The 18,360-nt window shown below is 39.9% G+C and overlaps 2 protein-coding genes across 3 annotated transcripts in view; one reads left to right on the top strand and one right to left on the bottom strand.

Annotated features, from left to right (window-relative positions):
- Positions 1 to 18,360, top strand: part of lrrc20 (leucine rich repeat containing 20) — a 178,666-nt gene that overhangs the window by 146,857 nt on the left and 13,449 nt on the right. The window lies entirely within an intron of this gene.
- Positions 14,201 to 18,360, bottom strand: part of pax2b (paired box 2b) — a 30,725-nt gene continuing 26,565 nt past the window's right edge. Inside the window, exons 9-10 of one of the 2 annotated variants that reach the window (XM_076759916.1) lie at positions 16,798 to 16,884; positions 14,201 to 16,077 (exon numbers count right to left, since the gene is read on the bottom strand). In XM_076759916.1, coding sequence (XP_076616031.1) covers positions 15,956 to 16,077; positions 16,798 to 16,884 — 209 coding nt within the window. In that variant the 3' untranslated portion in view covers positions 14,201 to 15,955. Of the gene's footprint in view, positions 16,097 to 16,797; positions 16,885 to 18,360 lie in introns of both variants that reach the window. The other variant, XM_076759917.1, reaches the window with a different exon arrangement.

The following is an 18,360-nucleotide window of genomic DNA, read 5'->3' as shown; positions in this document are numbered from 1 at the left end:
TTCTTCTGGTCTCTTCAGCCACTTCTCCCATTCATCCCTAAACAGCTTCTTAATAGACTTCTTCTGTCCACAGAGGACCTATTAACCACACATTTGTTCTCATCTCTCTGACAAGCCAAAAGAGAAGTGCACTTTTCACACAGAAGAGCCCAAAAGAGCAAAAATGCGAATAAAAGAATGGGAGGATATCATTATATACAAATTAATTCTCTCCTGAGCTGTCGCTGCCCCGTCCTTTGGCTAAGAATTGGGAGTGTCTTAATTGCTTTATCGCTTAGTCTTGTGCTTCCCAGCAATCAAGTTGCTTCCATTTAATTCAAGTGCCACAGAGATGGGGAGAAAGTGGCCTCTCCCTGGCCCTGGAGCATAATAGACAGTGGAGAGTGAGGATACACCCTCCAAATTGGAAAACACTGGGCCATAGATTAACAGAAATGAACACCATTAGCCTGGCAATGAGAAAATCATTTTCCCCCTCAGGTGTTTTTGGGATGTACAGTCAGACTGCGGCTGAGGTGGTAACTCAGAATCTTTTCTCAGCTGACCCTCGTGAATATTCAAGAGCCGAGGGATTCGAGACAGCGTTTAGTATCAATTTACAGTTTTAATAAAAATCAGATAAGGAGACGTGTCAAAACATAATCCTGATTAAAGAAAAATATTAATTACAGGAGGTAATGACGTATCTCATCAACAGATATGTTTTCCATGCCATGCAGTCTACTGGGAAATACTTGGGGACAATGTTATCTTACAGAGAAGAAAAATCACTTTCCCCTTTTTAATTATTGTCCTCGTTAACACAGTTTATACTCAGAGTTTTGGGCAGTTTTGAAGAAATTTAAATTTAAAGTCAAGCTGAATTAGAATTTTTATAAACCGACTTGGTGTTTGCTTTGACTTGTGAACTTATTTGGTCACTGACAGCGTTGGTGCTGGTAAATTTATTGGGTCATTAGCATTTACATGAGTGACTTTTAAAAATAGTCCGGAATCACTTAATTTCCAGCAACAACACGAGCAGCTAACCCGTATATTATTCCGTGAAGTTACGTACGAAGTGCTGAGGTTGCTTCTTGCTAGCTAGATGTACTGTAGGATCGTTACAATGCTGAGTGTGCAAGATGTCAGTGACTTAGGTTTTAAAATGAAATGAATTAAAAATGATGTCTAAAATACTAACACAAAGTATGAAATAGTTTAGTTAACTGCTGCATATAATACACCACAGAGATTTCATTTAACATTAACGTTACAATCAAGCTATCAAAGTTGACATTGTGCTGTAGGCTACTCGAGAAATTGCACATCTAGCAGAGGAAAGTCTCAGCAGAAAAATTAATACAACACAAACAAGATGAACAAAAATAGAATCAGAAATAACATAGTTTCAAAATAGAAGCAACATTAAATTAGTTATACTGGGAAGTAATGTATTTTATGTATTGACAAGTACAATTGCTATAACTCTGCTACAGTAGGAATCAGTGCTAAAGTTAGCAAGCTAACCTAATTAGCGTCCACTTTCTGGCTTGAAACTAGTTAATCCAGTTTGCTAGCTTTCATCTTGTGAGTGGAATACAAACTGAACAGCATGGTCCTCCTAAGTATTGAATGGTGTCGTAAATGTCGTAAATTACAGTTGGTTGTCAGCTAAAGCTGTGGGTTGGAAAAGACGGAGAAATGCTGTCTATCAACATTTGTTGAACATTTGCCTTCAGGCTGCTGTGACAAAGGTTACAGTTTCTGTGAAAAAGGTCCTAAAAAGTATTTCATGCTCTTTTAAAAAATGTAAAAAAACAAACTTGCATGATAGCAGCAGGATCTATATAGTTCATATCCTGACAAAAACATGAGGATAATTCAAATTTCAGTTTGCCTGAATCAAAGTTGTCTACCATACATGTTTCAGCAGCAGTCTGATGTGTAGACGCTTTATGACAAAAGCGCAGGAGACATCTGCAGACATGAGACTGTTCACTGATCTTGATCAGCAAGGGCTGTTCTCACACTTCTGCAGCACTTGAGATGGAAGTGAATGACAGGTGCATGAAATAAAATCCCCCATCACAGAGACCTGCATTTTATCTATGGCAACTGGTATATGTTTATCATTCTTTCGCTGTCGTCGGGAAAGTTGACAGGTTTTGTGACCACATGTTTCTTTTCAGCGTGTCCAAGTCCACCAAACTCTTCCTTCACCTCCCCTCAGGTTAATCAGGTGTAATTTAAAATCCAAAATTCCTGACAGTACATTTTCTGATGGTATTGCCTGTATGTTCTGCATGGCTGTTTGGATCAAAGACTGGTTATCTCTTCTATTGAGCTGTTCTAACCTCTGTCCACTCTCATTACAGGCAGGCAGCGGTGAATTTCCTAAGCAATCAGGACTATCGTTCCTGGGCAGGTATAGACTACGACACTTTAACGAGTTAAAATGCAAAGCCAGGTAGAACATTAAATCAGAGTGAATGAGACAACCGATACCCAGAGTCATCAGGCTTCTAGTGAAGACAGGAGACGGTGACATGTCTGCACATAAACACAAGAGAGGGAAGCAAATGCAGTGTACAATATAAAATTACACATGATCAGACATTATAAAGTTTTATCAATCAGTCTCAACTTTTCCAATATTCTCCTGTTTTCCTCTCAGACTTGAGAGCTTGGTTGTTTTGTTTTGCTCGCACAGTTTTCTTTTTCTGCTTGTCTATATATCTGTGCTCTGCCCAGCTCATTTTCTACCAACTCTGTACATTATATAATGGCCATCAAACTTGTTTTTAATTGTTCAAAATCCAATACATTACTTACTTGGATATTGACGGAATGCGCTCCTGGAAACAGACTCATAATGTATAAGAAACTTTTTCACTTTCCTCAGCAGAAAAATGGACATTTGTTCAAGTAGCTAAAATGGCCCTTTTGTTTTCCTCACCAACAACTTCCTGTGGTCATGGATGGCTATTTTTTAATTACCACAATCTTTTCCTACGATAAACCAAGTTTAAAGTTCCAATATAAATTATAAAGATATTTCGAATAAAAGCCAATTTTTGATGCCATTTATGCTGCTACTGCCGTTAAATCCATTTACACTCAGTTACCTATCCAGCTGTATTGTGAGTGGCGGGTTCTGCCATTCCCATGCTGGATTCAAATAGCGTGCACATGCAAGAGGGATTACAAAATCCCCATGGCATAGATAATGCATGCAAGTATTGCACATAATATGTGCATATGTTCGCATGTAATCCAAAAGAGTGGAAGATTTGCATTTTGTAAAATTACAGCTACAGAGATTCAGAATTTATACCTTTCATCATGTCCAATGATCGAAAAATGTGATTTCGGATGAAACTCGTTGTATTCTGATGATGTTCTCAATGACAGGTTGAGGTTAAATCAACCAGAACTTAAATTTAAGTTTAAATTTAACCAAAGGGGTGCATCCAGAAACCTGTATTTTTTTATTTGGATGTTTTAGTTTAATGCAAGAAATCAACTAGATCCACATTTCTTTTTATTCAGAATAAATTCCATTACGTAAATACCATACAATTTATTATATTTGTCATCAGGAGACATGTGGTCTTGACTCTTGTCTCAGTTTTGAACATATTTTACGCAGAGCTTGAATAGAGCTCAACCAGACGTGGTCTTGGACTTTTGCAGTTTTGATTCAAACCAACTTTCCTATGTGGCATAAATACATATTTAATTTCCCTTTTATTTAATACTGACATCAGCCACATCAATGCTTTAAAAAGACACAAACCAGAGAGGAGCTTCCCTCATTCAGAGTGTTTTAGTGTCCCATAATGGTCTATAAGCTGTTTCAGTATCTTTTCCACCCTGACAAATTTCTAAAAATCCTGACGGAAACACTGAGTACTTGTAATTAGTCGACGTGAACCCTTGTCTTGCCTGCAGCCACGATAAAAGAATCAGCCAGCATCATGAATCTGGGTTATGCGTGGTATTCTGGGTAAACTGTGGGTTTTTCGGTGGGGTGAGGTGCAAGGTGAGGGTAGATCTGAGAGTTTCGACGCTGAGACGCACCAGCTGTGTTTATAGATTCCCACTGCACCTGCTGGGGTTACAGAGCAAGTGCACTGAGGGATTAAGCACTGGGGCACTGGGGCACTGGGAGTGGAACAAGGAACAACAGATTCATGTTAAGGAAGCATGTCAACACCTCCCTGGTGCCTGTACTTAAGCTATTCATTGTTGTTGGTTGCTACGTAGGTTTCAAACTAATCTGCGCTTCTTTTTTCCTTAGCCGTTCATCAAATATGCTCAGCCGAAGAGGAAATGTGCCAACTTGCAAACAGAGGAATCTGTTCACAAAGACGAGGACTACATTGAGATGGAGATAGGGGAGACAAAAGCTGCTGGACCTGTAAATTTAGCATCTATAGACGTTTAGGTTTTGCTGGAGTGTGCTAGTTCTTGATTACAATGTTGACATTTTACTTGGAATTAACCTGATTAATGTCAATGAGCGTAGAAACCCATAGCTCAGCATTTCTCATGATCACAGGAGATGGATTAAGAAAGAAGGCTTTCAAATTGAATATACCTCTCCCTGCTCAGCCTGCTAATTGTGCCATTTACCACTACTTGAGTCACTGACCGACGCTATTTAGTCAAACTAATGATGATGCACAGTCCAAGCCATCCCTTGATAATTAAACGAAAGCTCCATCTCTTTTCCTGTATTAGCTTTTTTTGTGTCCGTGTGTGTGTGTGTGTGTGTGTGTGTGTGAAAAAAACCATATCGAGCCGCGGTCACTTTGTTCCTTTAAATCACTTGTGGCATAGTTAGCTGGGAAATGACTTTTTTTTCCCAGAATCCATTCTCTATCACTTGTTATTGATTACGCAAAGTAAGAACTGTTAGCATTCTTGTTTTGAACGTTTAGTCAGGTGAGCCTGTTTGTTGAGCACGCAGTCAAAAATCTCTCAATTACCAGGATGTTAATTTATCAGGTTTTGGCTCTCAGCATTTTTGGGAAATATTAGAATCTGCGTGTGGTTATAAGCTAATTAATTTATTGTTCTTATTGATCTTACAAGTTTGTTTTTAAGGGTTTTGACTGCTCACAAGTTTCCACTTCAGGATGTTTCTTTCTTGCTTGTTGAAACGCATTAAAGGACATCGTTTGCATCCTGTCTCCTACTTATAATCAACTTAGTGTCCTTTCATCATGACCTTAATCACATTTTAGTTGCCTAAACGTGACTTCTTTTCATCACTTCCACCACATCTCAGGATGCAGGGTTTTTGCTCATGGTGGACATGTTCAAAACTTGCACGGTTATTTGCAAAATTCAGGTTCCATCCAGATAAGGAGCAAAAACGATAAAAAATAAAACCTCATCTGTACAGTAATGCTTTCCCTTTCCTGGCCTGATTGACTCTGATATCACCAGTGCCTCTAAAATAAAAAGCCCATGTGTCCCTGTAAACATACAGCATTTGTTCTGAGGCAGAGTGGCACAGCAGAGCGAAGCAGAGCTCCTCTCCGGCAGCACTGAGCCTGACCGAGCCAGGGAATAAGTAAATGAATAAATAGGCTGATGTTGAATTTTCCCCTCACTTGCCTCCACTGACACAAATAGGATCTACAGTAATTTATAATGCTGTTAGAGAGGCGGCTCTCTCTCTAACCGAGGTGTCTGTCACCCCGCGTGCAGGAGGCCTCGCAGTGCCAGAGTGGAGGACCTGCAGCACCCTGACATCCTGCTTTGCTATTCCACACACACGGCCCAAAGGCTAAGTGACATCAAGCCTCATTATTGTCATCACATGCCACATTTGTAACTGGTTAGCGAGCAAATTGTGATAAAATAGGCTGATGCCCCTTCTGAGTGTCTCTGGCTGCACAAGTTGGACTGTCCATAATGGTGGGGACCACATCAGCATGGAAGAAAAAGGTGCTTTTTGTGGCAGAAATACAGGTTCTTTCTATCTCGTACACCCTGTATGTGACAGAATGCTTCATATCAATGACTGTGATGTTAGGGCTCCTGATATCACTCTAGATTAGGAACAAGTGAGCTGGGATTACATTTATCATCCAAAAAATTATGAAAAATAACCTTGAGTTGTGCAGGATCAGAAATGCTGGAGTTCTCATTACACCAGAGGCTGCGCAGTGTGTGACTGTGCATTACTATTCGTATTCACAGTATTTCTAAATGCATGACATCTCTATGCTGTCTCCGCTGAGCTACTGCACATGTTCATATACTAGTCGCTCAGTCGTCTTTTTTTTTCTTCTTTTTTTTTTTCCAATCCACGCGCAGAAATAATGAGGAGGAAAATCTCTTGCTTGCATCAACCTCAAATTGGCGAAATGAAAATCTGTCTTAAACAAAGGGAAAGACCCCCATGGCGTCTGGGTCTACAGTTTCTGTCACATATATTCCTTGGAGGTTTCATGTGACAAAACACAGAAAGTTGCTTTGTCCCTCCTCTTGTCACGTTACACCCCTTACCCATAGTTTTTTTTTTTTTCCCTTCCTGTTGTCTGGCTGTCTGTGCTGTCAGCCCATAGCCTGGCACCTGCTCTCATGTTCCTAATTAGTCTCATTTAATTAATTATATACTGCAGCACATCTCCTTATTTCTGGCTTCCTCTAGATTTCATCGCCTTTGTTTCAAACTTGCAGACAAGATCAGCTCTCAGAAAGGTGCTGCTCAGTCCAGGGATGTGACTTTCGTGCCAGTGTGTGGATTTTACGTACTTTCTTGATGACTAACTCATTGAAAGGTGTTTATTTAAAGCATTGTGACACGTGTGATGAAGGATTAGATGAGAAGCCAATAAAGATTCCTTCATTAAGTTTCTATGTGTTTCCTGTTTCATAAAAGTGTTTTGTTATGCTGTTAGCAGGGGGTTTAGAGGGCAACTTTAAGAATTTATTCCAGCACAATTACTAAGCACTTGTTAAAAATGTAGCCAGTAACCTAATCCAAGTATCACAATGTTACATGTAACTTGATTACTCCGTTATTTTTGGATTACGTCAGTACCAAATATGCAAATAAGGACAAGAAGAAGTATTATGTTACTTACTGGAGTCTGGGGCTTGTGGTTTTGCCCACACTTCCCCACCTACTGTCCCAAAATATTTTTCAGTAGTAGCAGTAGTACGAGTAGTAGTAACGGTAGTAGTAGTATTGACAGGTTTTGACCAACATTAACTTTAGCTAACTGGATTTCTGTGTAGCTAACGCCAGCCTGTAATTGTTTCTTAAAGTTAGACGTCGAGTCTTTGGATGATTACAGTGTTTTCACAGCTGGAAGGCAAACTTTCACTGTACTGCGACGCTGTTCCCCTTTTCTGCTTTAAAGACAAAATAACGATGACATTTCCACCTAGTGAGAGCCCCGATAATGAACTGGCAACTGTAAAATTAGCTGTGGTTTCACCGGAGACCAGAGTGTTGTTGTAGGCATGTGAAGTGCTGCAGTATGCACATGTGCATGGTAGTGTATTTATTTTAAAAGGTATTATAAAGCTGTAATCCTGCTAATAATCCTAATTTTTTACTAAATATCGCTAATATCATTCCTTTAGCTTTAGGAAAGAACTATAGTTACCTATAATTACATAATGCCGCTGCATGTGTGCTGTTACTCCCCTGGCCTGTTGTTAAGGCAGCTGAAGTTTGCTGTGGGTTGTTGTGTCATCTTGGTAAGGAATACCCGATGGCATAAGCAGCCTCGCAGCTGCCACTCCGTCCTCCTGTTACACCGGGATGCACAATGTGCTAAAGAAAAGGTTTCATCAAATATTTACCACCTGATCAACACAACACAATAGGGAAAGATCAGACCTTTGACTGAATAGGTCAACCACAGACTCATTGAGTTTCAAGCAGAGAAAATAGAACTGTATCAAACGTGGCAAGACAATAGTTGCCCTGTTAGACTCATGGTGTTATTGCTTCATATTCTTTTAGAAAAATGTCTCTTTACCTGTGTTCCTTGAGTTGACATCATCCCTTAAATCTTTCAGACTGACCCTGGGCTTCACATTTAGAAAGTAAAAGCTGTCCTATAACAGCAGGTCAGTCGTTAATCTAGTAATTCCTAATACAGGGTGACTTACATTTGACGCAAGAGTACAATAAGCTACAATTTACAGGTGATTACAATCAGCTTGAGGTAAAGAAATCAATGGTTTGTGTGACTGTAAAGGAGATCATGTAAAAGAAAGGAAAGGAATTAGCAAAGTAAAGGGTTGAGTCAATGAGGTCTATGATTGCAAACTATTTCGAGTCTCTCTCACAACTAAAAGACACTTTGCATCACTCTAAAGCTCCCAGTGCATTACAGTGCGGATTTTTTAGTAGCTAAACTTTAAGCTAAAGTCATCACTGATCTGTCAGTGTCGGACTTTAAAGGTGAATTTACAGTAAAGTAGAATAATATGGAGCACTTAGACCGAAGCTCTTTGAAAAACCATATAACAATATACAGAACTAACAGTTGAAGAGGTACAAAAACCTAACTGGTCTTTTGGTTTGTTACAGTATTTGACATTCAAATGTGTCTTTTGGGTAGTTTTTCTTCACCTGATAAAGTCTATCAGATCAGTGGTTCCCAACATGTGGGTCAGGACCCTCATGAGGGGTCACAAGATTGATCTAAAAGGTCACGAGCTGATCAACAGGGCAGAAAATCTAAAAAATAACTAAATTCTGCCGCACAAAACCATTATTATTTGTCGGTCTTTTCCTTTGACTTACCAGCTCACAACTTAAACACATGCGGGGAGGTATGGCTTTGAGTTAAGGGATCAAAAGCAAGGAAAGGAAGGCTGGGAACTATTATATATAACGAGAGTGTGTTGTTCGTCGAGGGGTGTTTGTGTTTGTGTTTTCTCGTCAGGAGGTCGTGAGAGTGACCTGTCTCGCTGGAGCCCTTTCGCTGCTGACGGCTGATCAGCTGACACAACACAAGGCCAGATATTGTTTCCTCGATGACAATCAAGTGTTTAAAGCGCCATCACACTCCTGGGCATGACAATTGAATTTATTTTGCCTGAAACGCAACAGCCGTCGCAACCAAAATATTTGTCTGCTCTGTGAATTATTTCATTTTCTCCTGCTCTGATTTGGGTTTGTTTCCAGAGGACCTGTTTATGGAGAGGAAATGACAAGAAGTCGAGTTGACAGGCCTGGAGTGAGACAGTTAAATGCCCCTTGCTGCTCTGGATAATTAATAAATAAAGTACCAGGGGAGTCCTGTCATGGCTTCCTCTATGACAGGGGCTGTCTCCAGTGCGCTAAAGCATTAAATGACCAATTCCTGTCAGGCTAACTTCCACTGCACTCCCTTGGCACCCTCTCTCTCATTCTCCCTCTCACACACACACTGTCTCTCTTTCTTCCAAAGAGAGCTACTTTGCTCTCTTTGCTCTGAGTTTTTCAGCGACTGATGGCTCTAGTTCATTTCTGCTGAATTAATTGGTCCCTGAATGAATTCTGTTGACAGGGCAATTCATCATGTGTTTGGCCTGACAGTGACTGGGGTGTTGGGAGTGTGGTGGTGGTGGTGGTGGTGGTGGGGGAGGCGAGGGTGAGGGGAGAAGCAGGAGAAGCTGGGGTTATAGGGGGGAAAGGATGGGGGTTGATGATTCTGCCCTCTCTTCCACCCGCTTCCATTATTCCCCTCTTCTTGCTAACAGGAATAGCCTGCATCAAATTCTGCTTTCCCCCTCCTCACTTCTCGCTGAATATTTCCCAGCTCCCCCGGTTGCAAACAAACACGCCTGGCTGACAGATCCAGCTGATTAGGGAGCTCTTCTGTCTGCTTTGGAGGATATCCTCATTACTGGCCAGTCAGGTAGCAAGCCCCGTTAGCCCAGGACCACCAGCGCCTGTTATGTGGGACCTGACACGTTCACTAAGAGAGGTGCATTGCATTAGGCTTTAATTGCATCATGTATCACAAAATAGCCATTAGGGTAATTATTTACTGGTGAAGGGTAAATGAGGTTTGGCGCTGGGCTGAGCCAGCCAGGCAGCTAGCCTCATCTTGGCAGAGGTGTGGTGCTCACCTATACGCTAACAGATCTAATCTCCGGTCATTTGCTTCATTTGGAAATATCCTGTCATCCAAACCCCGCTGCCCAACCCCCCCACCCCCCCCTTTTTTTTTCTCACATTTGCTTTCAGTCAAGCAGGGCACTTATTACGTCCAATCAATCAATGCTCACTCATTAGGAACCTCCCCTCAAGTATCCTCTGGATGGCCTCACACAGCAAGAGTCAAAAATTACCTCATAATTGCTGCTCAGGCATCATAACAAGCTAGGCTGCCCCAATGACACGGCCATACAAACAGGTCTAACACAGGAATTGATGGATACTGGAGAATCGTATTATATATTGCCATATCCAATTAGATACAGCACATAAAGCAGCAGATCCATTCCCTCTCTTCATAACGTCCAAACCAGTGCTCGGATATAAAGACGTGAAATGCATTTTCATATTTTCTCCACGGCCCCCCTCGTCTTGGTGTGTCACTGCAAATGATAACATCCTGAGGATTTATTGTACATTTGACACACCAGTAACCAAATTATAATTCAGTTGCTGCGGCATATTCGTAGAACCACTGTACAAATCGCAGAGAGAGAGTGTTCAGTCAGCATGTATTAGTGCGGAGCGGCTGGAAAAGGTCAACAGTAAGATCTGACACTGTGGTTTGACGTTATGCATGATGAGGTTCACTGTTATAATACCTGAAAAAGAAGGCTTTCTTATTACTGTTCAAAGTAGACTTTCATACACACCTGAGCTCTGACCTGCTTCTTTTTAAAGATGAATGAAGAACAATGTTCCACATGTTTTTGTCTTGTGCAACTTTTGAGGCGCAATAATTAAATTTCCTCAGGAGCAATCTGCAGAATGAGGCCTGCACATTAAGATAATTGCTGCTTAACCAATGAGGAGTAATAGCATTAATGTCACAGTTAGGTATGGAGCTAAAAAGTTGAGCATAAAAAGATGAATTAAAAATCGTGGCTGCGGAGCGGCCTGTGAAAAACGTGCAGTAAATCAAGATTTCAGCACTCATGCATTAAGCTGATTGCTGAGCTAGTTTGTCTAAATACAAATGTCTTCATTCAGTTCTCTGCTGGGTTGAACTTTAGCGTTTTTATTGTTTTTTTTATGATCAAATACACAATTTTATATGCAAACTTACACTTTGATTTTGTCAATTTGGGATAACTGATGTCACTCTTGTGCTTTTATTGTTGATTTTTATGATTAACTGAATGTTTCATGAGCAAAGACAGTGACAGGTGTCGATAAGAGCCAATCAGATCACCCCACCGCTCTGAGAGTACATATATATATATATGCGCACACAGTAAATAATATATATTTATATTCCAGAGGATGCTGTTGTCATCTGGCATGCTGCAGTCAATTTGAGCTTGATTGACAGTTACATCCAGGTTCACAGTTTATTGGTTTCGGAGGAGAGAGCCAGATATGCCAATTTAGACAGGAAAGTGACAAAAAAGTTTCCATCTAAATAGAATAATTCTGCTTCTGGGAATTCTCAGCTGGGGAGAGGAAAGAGTCAAGCTCCCTTTTTCTCCCCCCCCCTCCTCCTTTAACAAGGGCTGTGAATGACAAACATATACGACAGTTAGGGGCTGACAGAACATCAGCTTTTGATGCTTCACAGGGGAGCTATGAAATAAACAACAGGCAGAGAAATTGAATTACAAAGCAAAAAGGGGGTCTCTCCTCGTGGACCCAGAGGCATCAGAGTGCACCAAAAAAAAACAGCTCAGCACAGTATGTTTCAGACTGGCTTATTTTCTCTTTTTACAATGTTGAAATTTGGAGGAAAATGTGCGATAGAAGGACATAAATTGAGTATTCTACCATATAAACTTATGATATTTCAATGCAGTATCATATCACTGCTGTCCATGCAGGACCAGAGAGTAAAACTCCCTCTTTTGTTGTCTTTAGTGTTTGGCCCGAGAAACGAATGTCTGAATTAGCAACTGAAAAGCTCAACAATTGTATTATACAGTATATTCCTATTCTGTCTGACATCATTTCAGATGTACATGCAGCTCTATCATGTGCTCCCGCAGCCCAAATCCTTTGCAAATCGCGCAGCGCTAATCAGGACAGTGTCCACTTGTTGTAAATCAATAATGATATAACTAAGTCATACAAGGCGGCGGTGGCGGAGGGATTACGGAGCGAAGAAAGAGTGAAAATAAGCTCTAAGAGGGATTTCATGCATAAATCTCTCCCTGCAACTTAGCACAAATTGAATTCAGGCACACTGCTAGAAAAATTAATTCAGCTTTACAAAGCGAGGAGAGGTTAAACACTTTATGTGCTGCTCAGTGATCCGAATCATGGAGAAAACATTTAGAGGCCTTCTCACTGTAGCCCCCGTGCACCATGTGATCTTTGTACCTGAAAAGTAAATACATTTACCTCAAAATAGTCTCATTAGCTGCCAAAATTCATTATATGTATTTCAACTTTCTTTTATTTTTTTTAACCCATCAACACTCAGAAATTAAGTTATTTGTCATCAAGCTAAATTTGCAGAGATCACGTGTGCACTTCACATGATAACACTTCCTTTTTACCCGTTTTTTAGCATTTCTAAGCAGCATTAAAACACATAATAAATTGTTTGCACGCCATATTGTATGTGGTTTTAAGCAATAATAAAGACATTTTATGTAGAATGCAAGTGGAATCTTACACTGTGAGCGGGAGTGTGCAGCAGTGAAAGCATCCTAGGTCGAAGTCCTGGGCTGTTGATCTGACTCATGTCTTATATCTATTGGAGAACAGATTTCAAATCCCCAAAAATATGCAAAAATGCATTTTCACTTATAATGTGGGTTTGATTACAGCCTCCACAATCATTACGAGGCATCAGGAAACAGCTGAAGCTCAAGATTTGAAAGATTTGGTCAGTGCAATAGTAGAGATTTAATCCTGTGAGTCTGTATGTTCATAGAGTTAAAGGTAGTTTGGAGGATGGGACCTCCTCCTGAAACCTTTTTTTTTGGACTCATATAAAGATCGATGCAGTGCCTGTTTGTATGTCAAATTGAGCCAAAGATCATCTGCGACTGTGACGTATTTTCATTTTGTTGTGACTGGGTCTCTCACCACTGCTTGTTCTACTTATTTTATACTTATTTTTTACTTTATCTTTTATTTCCCACACCATATGTTGTAATACTGTACTGCCACGTACCAGCCATATCTTTACATACAATAAAACCTTAAAACTGCCAAAAACAATTCTGCCTTCTCCTGTGAATCATCTGTAACAGGTGTATAAACACATATTAAATGATTAACAATATACAATAGCATCATTCAATATGAATACATACAATGTAAGTAGATCTGGGCTGGACTCGAAATATTGGAATATTTTATTATTGAATAATAGATTATTGGGTTTTTTAGGTTATTCAGTAATTATTACTGATCCTCTGTGTGACAGCAGTGTTTTGATGTTGTAGTTTGTCAGTGTAAATCCAGTTTTAGCTGCTTTATATCCTGCAGGACAGTTTAATCTGCATCATGTTTTATCAACTGAGCACACCTCTTATAAAGTGTATGAAGTGGCAGAAAATGGTAATACTCAAGCAAAGTACAAATGCATGAATAAATGGATGTAGTTACTCTCCACCACTGGTGTTAAAACCCATTTATTACCTGTTTATACACGGGGGGTTTCATTAAAGTTTTACCCTTAATCGAACTTAATGTCACTGTGATCCATCTTATGATAGATGCCTCTTGCATTTCAAGGGCAAAAATGTAAAAAACAGGACTTCTGAGGCTCATTTCTTTGAGTTTTGTTTTTAGAATTGAAGTATTTAAATCCAAATTAAGGCCAGAAATAAGGATTATTTTCACCTGTCCAGATGTTCAACTTAAAATGATCTAAAAACCGAGAAAAGCAGCAAATCTTCACATTTGAGAAGCTGAACTCAGCACATTTTTCCTCAATAAATAGCTTCCATGATGAATATCAGACGTGATGTTGATTAATCATCTTTCTATTGATTCCAGCTCTCCTCCAGACAGTCAGACACACCATGCAGCCCCCTTTTTTGCGTAAAAGATTTCAGACACTTTTATTATTGTACAAGTGAGACCAGCATAATGAAAGTGATAATACCCATGAACATGAAAGACATTTTTTCTTACTGTATTTACAGAGAAGTGTCTTCACATCACACACACAAAAAAAAATCCTTCTACAAAATGAACAGTTTGTAAATAACATAACAATTAAATAAACTCCACCTACCTTTAGGTTTACAGCTGAATATGCATATGATGACCATCTCTGCACTGCATAGAATTTATACATATACTTTTCCTCATGAACAACGTGGGTTTTTCCTAATAATAATAATAATAATACTGCTCTCATGATGCATATAGGCGGCCTGTAAATAAACATTAACAAGAACTAAGTCTTTGGCAAATGCAAATACATTCACTTGACAGATGAAGAAACCGTCATTCCAGCGTGATTCAAAGAAACAACTTGGCCTGAAACATGTGAGGGAGCTGAAGTCAGGAGGGAACATGTTTAAGGCATTTAGCTGAAATCGTCGCCCTGCTTTGTGACGTTATCAGAATCATCCAATCAGAGTGAACCTGGACGCTTCTGGCATCAGACTGGACAAATGATGAGACTGGTTTGACTTGGGATGGCTGTTGTATCCTTTTCTGTGGTTGAATGCCAAAGACTTAATCAACGTAAAGGAAAATGGAAGCTGTGAGAACACACTAGTGCACGTCAAGGCGGTGACACGATGGGCCTTGAATTACAGGAAAGAACTGTAAGTGCCTTTTCGGACCGACTTATTAGACTTACAGTCAAGTTTCATGAAATAAAGCAAATATGCATCATCGTTTTTCTGCATAATAACGCTCCAGTGTTGCAAACCTCCAAAATAGTGCAAAATTAACAAAAAAAAAAAACAAAAACACAAAGGGTTTTGCCTGATGACCTCTTGTATCCTGACAAATAAGAAATAGTAAAACACTAGCCAAGCAGTCTGCAGTTTAGTCATTACGAATTATAAAAATGAAATAAAAAAATCATTTTAAGAATATATTTACTAGTTTCTTGAAACCTTGCAAATAGCGGGCCATGGTGATATACTGTCATGGCTCCCTCTATTTTCAAACAGATGTTTCTTTATTTGTTTCATTTTCATTTTTACATCTTGATTGTGTATCACAGAGAACATGTCCTAATCTTCTCATGGCATCAAAAGCGATCGATTTACTCATGCTGGATGTTTTGGTCGGTGACTGTTCAGACAGATCAAAAACAACGGTGGGCCGCCACGGCCTGCACGTGCTGCTGCTAATCTCCTCTGATCTCACTGCGCTGCCGTCTGAATCGAGAGGGAGACGAATGGAAAAAGGAAAAGAGGCTGCTGCTACATTTTAAGCTCCGGACAGCGTCCCTGCTGAGAGCCGTCAAGAAAAGGAATGTACAGTATTGATCCATGGTGGGATGAAACTGTGACGCTGCTACAAGGGTAAAATAAATTCTGATCTTTTTGTTTTCAGTCTTTTTCCTTTTTTTTTTTTTCTTCTTTTTTTTTTTTTTTTTTTAAACCACTGTAATTAGCCACAGTTTTCCTCGTGTGTGTGTGTAGCGACCGTCAGTGTCTCTGGTGATGTCTTGTAGATTTCTTTTCTTTCTTTTTTTTTTTTTTTTCCTTTTTTTTTTTTTTGGCTTTGAGTGTCCAAAAAAAAAAAAAAAAAAAAAAAAAGCTGCGAGGAGGGAGGAGAGAAGTCGTCTGGAATTCCAAAAACCGTTAAGTTTCTCATTGTGTGAGCCGGGAACATTTTATGCGCAGTTGCTCAGTGTCCAGTGGACCATGCCGCTCACACCGGGGCAATATGGAGGCTAAGGCCATGGTCCTGCAGGTTGATTTGGTTTCCATGGTAACTAGTGACGGTCATAGGCAGTGGCAGCAGTGGGAGGGGCGGAGCCTCTCGATGCGGCACTATAATAATAAGGGGAACCTGAAAGTTAACAGAAGAACGAACCATTTGAAACAACAAATACAGTTTTTGCTGCCATTTACCAAACTTGACTACCATTGTCGTTTAATTGTCACGCTGTTGCTTCACGCTTTATTCCACACTGAACTTTACCTAAAATGTAAATGGTGTGTTGACCGTTCCCTAAGTCCCACTTGATTTTCCCCTGCTGCTTTGCCAGTGTGAAGAGCTAACTCGTTAGCCTTGTGTTATGAGCATGATAAAGAAAATAAAGCTCATACTGTTGTTTTGTTCTAGCATAAGCCTGTTTGGTTGCTTGGCTTACATTCTTGTTTGTATTTACACCTTAAACCCCAATTTTCACTTTTAGCTCTACAAAGATAAATGCTCCAGGACGAACTGTGTGTTGTTAGCAAGTTATGCTAACAACTGTAGCTCAGGACAAAGCAAATCTCCAACATTTCATCCATTCTGTACATTTTTCCTTTTTTTTTTTTTTGGTTTTGGGAAGCCTTGAATAAAAAGACACCACCCCGCAAACTCCAAAATTTTTAAATTACAGCTGCACACACACAGCTTTAGCATGTGGGGAACTTAAAGCTTGACATCCTAAGTCTGCCATGCCTGCATGGTTATGGCTGCTAAGAAAACACTTGGACAATCGCTGTTCAGAGGGAGTGCTCTAGCGAACGGTCACTTAATCGTTCTCACTCTCTACTCACTTAGTAATGCTGGGTTGCTGAATCGCCAGGCTTCATTGTAGGTTGTGTACTGCGGATGACTGTAGGGGTTCCCCGAAAACTCACTCCCTGCAAAACAAAACAACAAATCAATTAGCATTTCAATGCATCAAGCCATTACCCCTTCACATGCAGTCATTTCTCGTCATTCAAAACAGGATGCAATTTGAGGGGGAAAATGATAGTCATCGTTGTGCGACCAGTCAAGCAAGTAATTTATTTCTTTTTCATTTCACTTAAGTTATGCAACACTGAACAATACAGGATGTGACACTGAAGGCGGCTTTCCCTGTCCCATTTATGGATATCTACCCATTCTTCTTCCTCCAGTATATTCCAAACCGTTCTAATAAATAGAGAGCGGTAATAAACAGCTTCATGCATACATTTTTGATATGCTGCAATAAATCCTGCAGCCTATCTTGGAGGAATTTTAACATCTCCAATCTGAACCCCCTCCGGTCTGAGCTGTGGTGTTTGGTACAGCAGAATTTCATTGCTGGGGAAGTAACTTGGAGCATGTCAGTGAGCACTGCTGTTGGTTCAACACGTTTCTTTCTTTTACGAGACAATAAAGGCTAGATTTTATATGAAGCTGGTGAGAAATGGCTTTGCTTTAACAGTGTTTTGCGCCTGTCAGTAAATCTTAGTGGTTGTGTACAGGATGAATGGGTTGTAACACAAAACCACAAGCCATGGGATTAAGGCCCTCATCTTTTGCTTTGTGCCACATAAGAACAAATGGAAAGCAAAAGTGTGTTTGACGTGACGCTTTTGCACCAACGTGATTTAACAGTTTTATTAGTCAAAATCCAAAAGTAAATCTGGACTGCACTGCCGCCGGGTGCAACCACATCTCCCTTTGTTTTTACTGTTTGCTTTTCCACGGACGGCTGTTTGCACAAGTATGTCAAAAGAAAATTTAAAGTCTCTATATTTTCAAAATGGCTTTTCATAACAGAAGATAGAAAAACTGGAGAGCGCTCAGAGAGTGCAAGCCTGCTGTGTGCCAAAGTTTATTTAGATTCATAAGCTACTCTTGACTCTTTAATAATAGAAAATGTTTTGAAAAACACATCAGTATCAAAATACGCATCGTTACAAAGCATCATGGGGTACACGGGGCAGAAGTTCATCCAAATCACAAAAAAAAAAAAAAAAAGAGTAAGAAATGCAACTTTTTCAGTGCTTTGAGCACCGTAAACAATTCAATTCATCTTCATTGCATCTATGTGACACACAAATAAAAGATCTGGACAAATAATCTGCAAGATGGCACTGGAGCTAAGACGAAATGAGTATCTTTGCTATTTTGGTAAATTGAGACTTTAAGAAATCCTTTGAAATCCTTTACAAAAGCACTTGTTCCTCGTTCCATGACCTTATTTTTAAGATTCAATGAAATATGCTTGCAAGCTTTTTTTTATGATTAGCTGCTAACTAACAGACAAAAACAAATGGGACAGTTAATATAACCTCCTTGGCTGAGGTGACAGCAAAAACACCTCATGGCCGCCCTTCATAGAGGAGAAAAGAGGAACAGCC

The sequence above is a fragment of the Chaetodon auriga genome, chromosome 20 (assembly GCF_051107435.1).
Source record: "Chaetodon auriga isolate fChaAug3 chromosome 20, fChaAug3.hap1, whole genome shotgun sequence".
Taxonomy (NCBI): domain Eukaryota; kingdom Metazoa; phylum Chordata; class Actinopteri; order Chaetodontiformes; family Chaetodontidae; genus Chaetodon; species Chaetodon auriga.
Note: the sequence above shows the minus strand (reverse complement) of the source record. Positions and strands in the feature narration are given on the sequence as shown.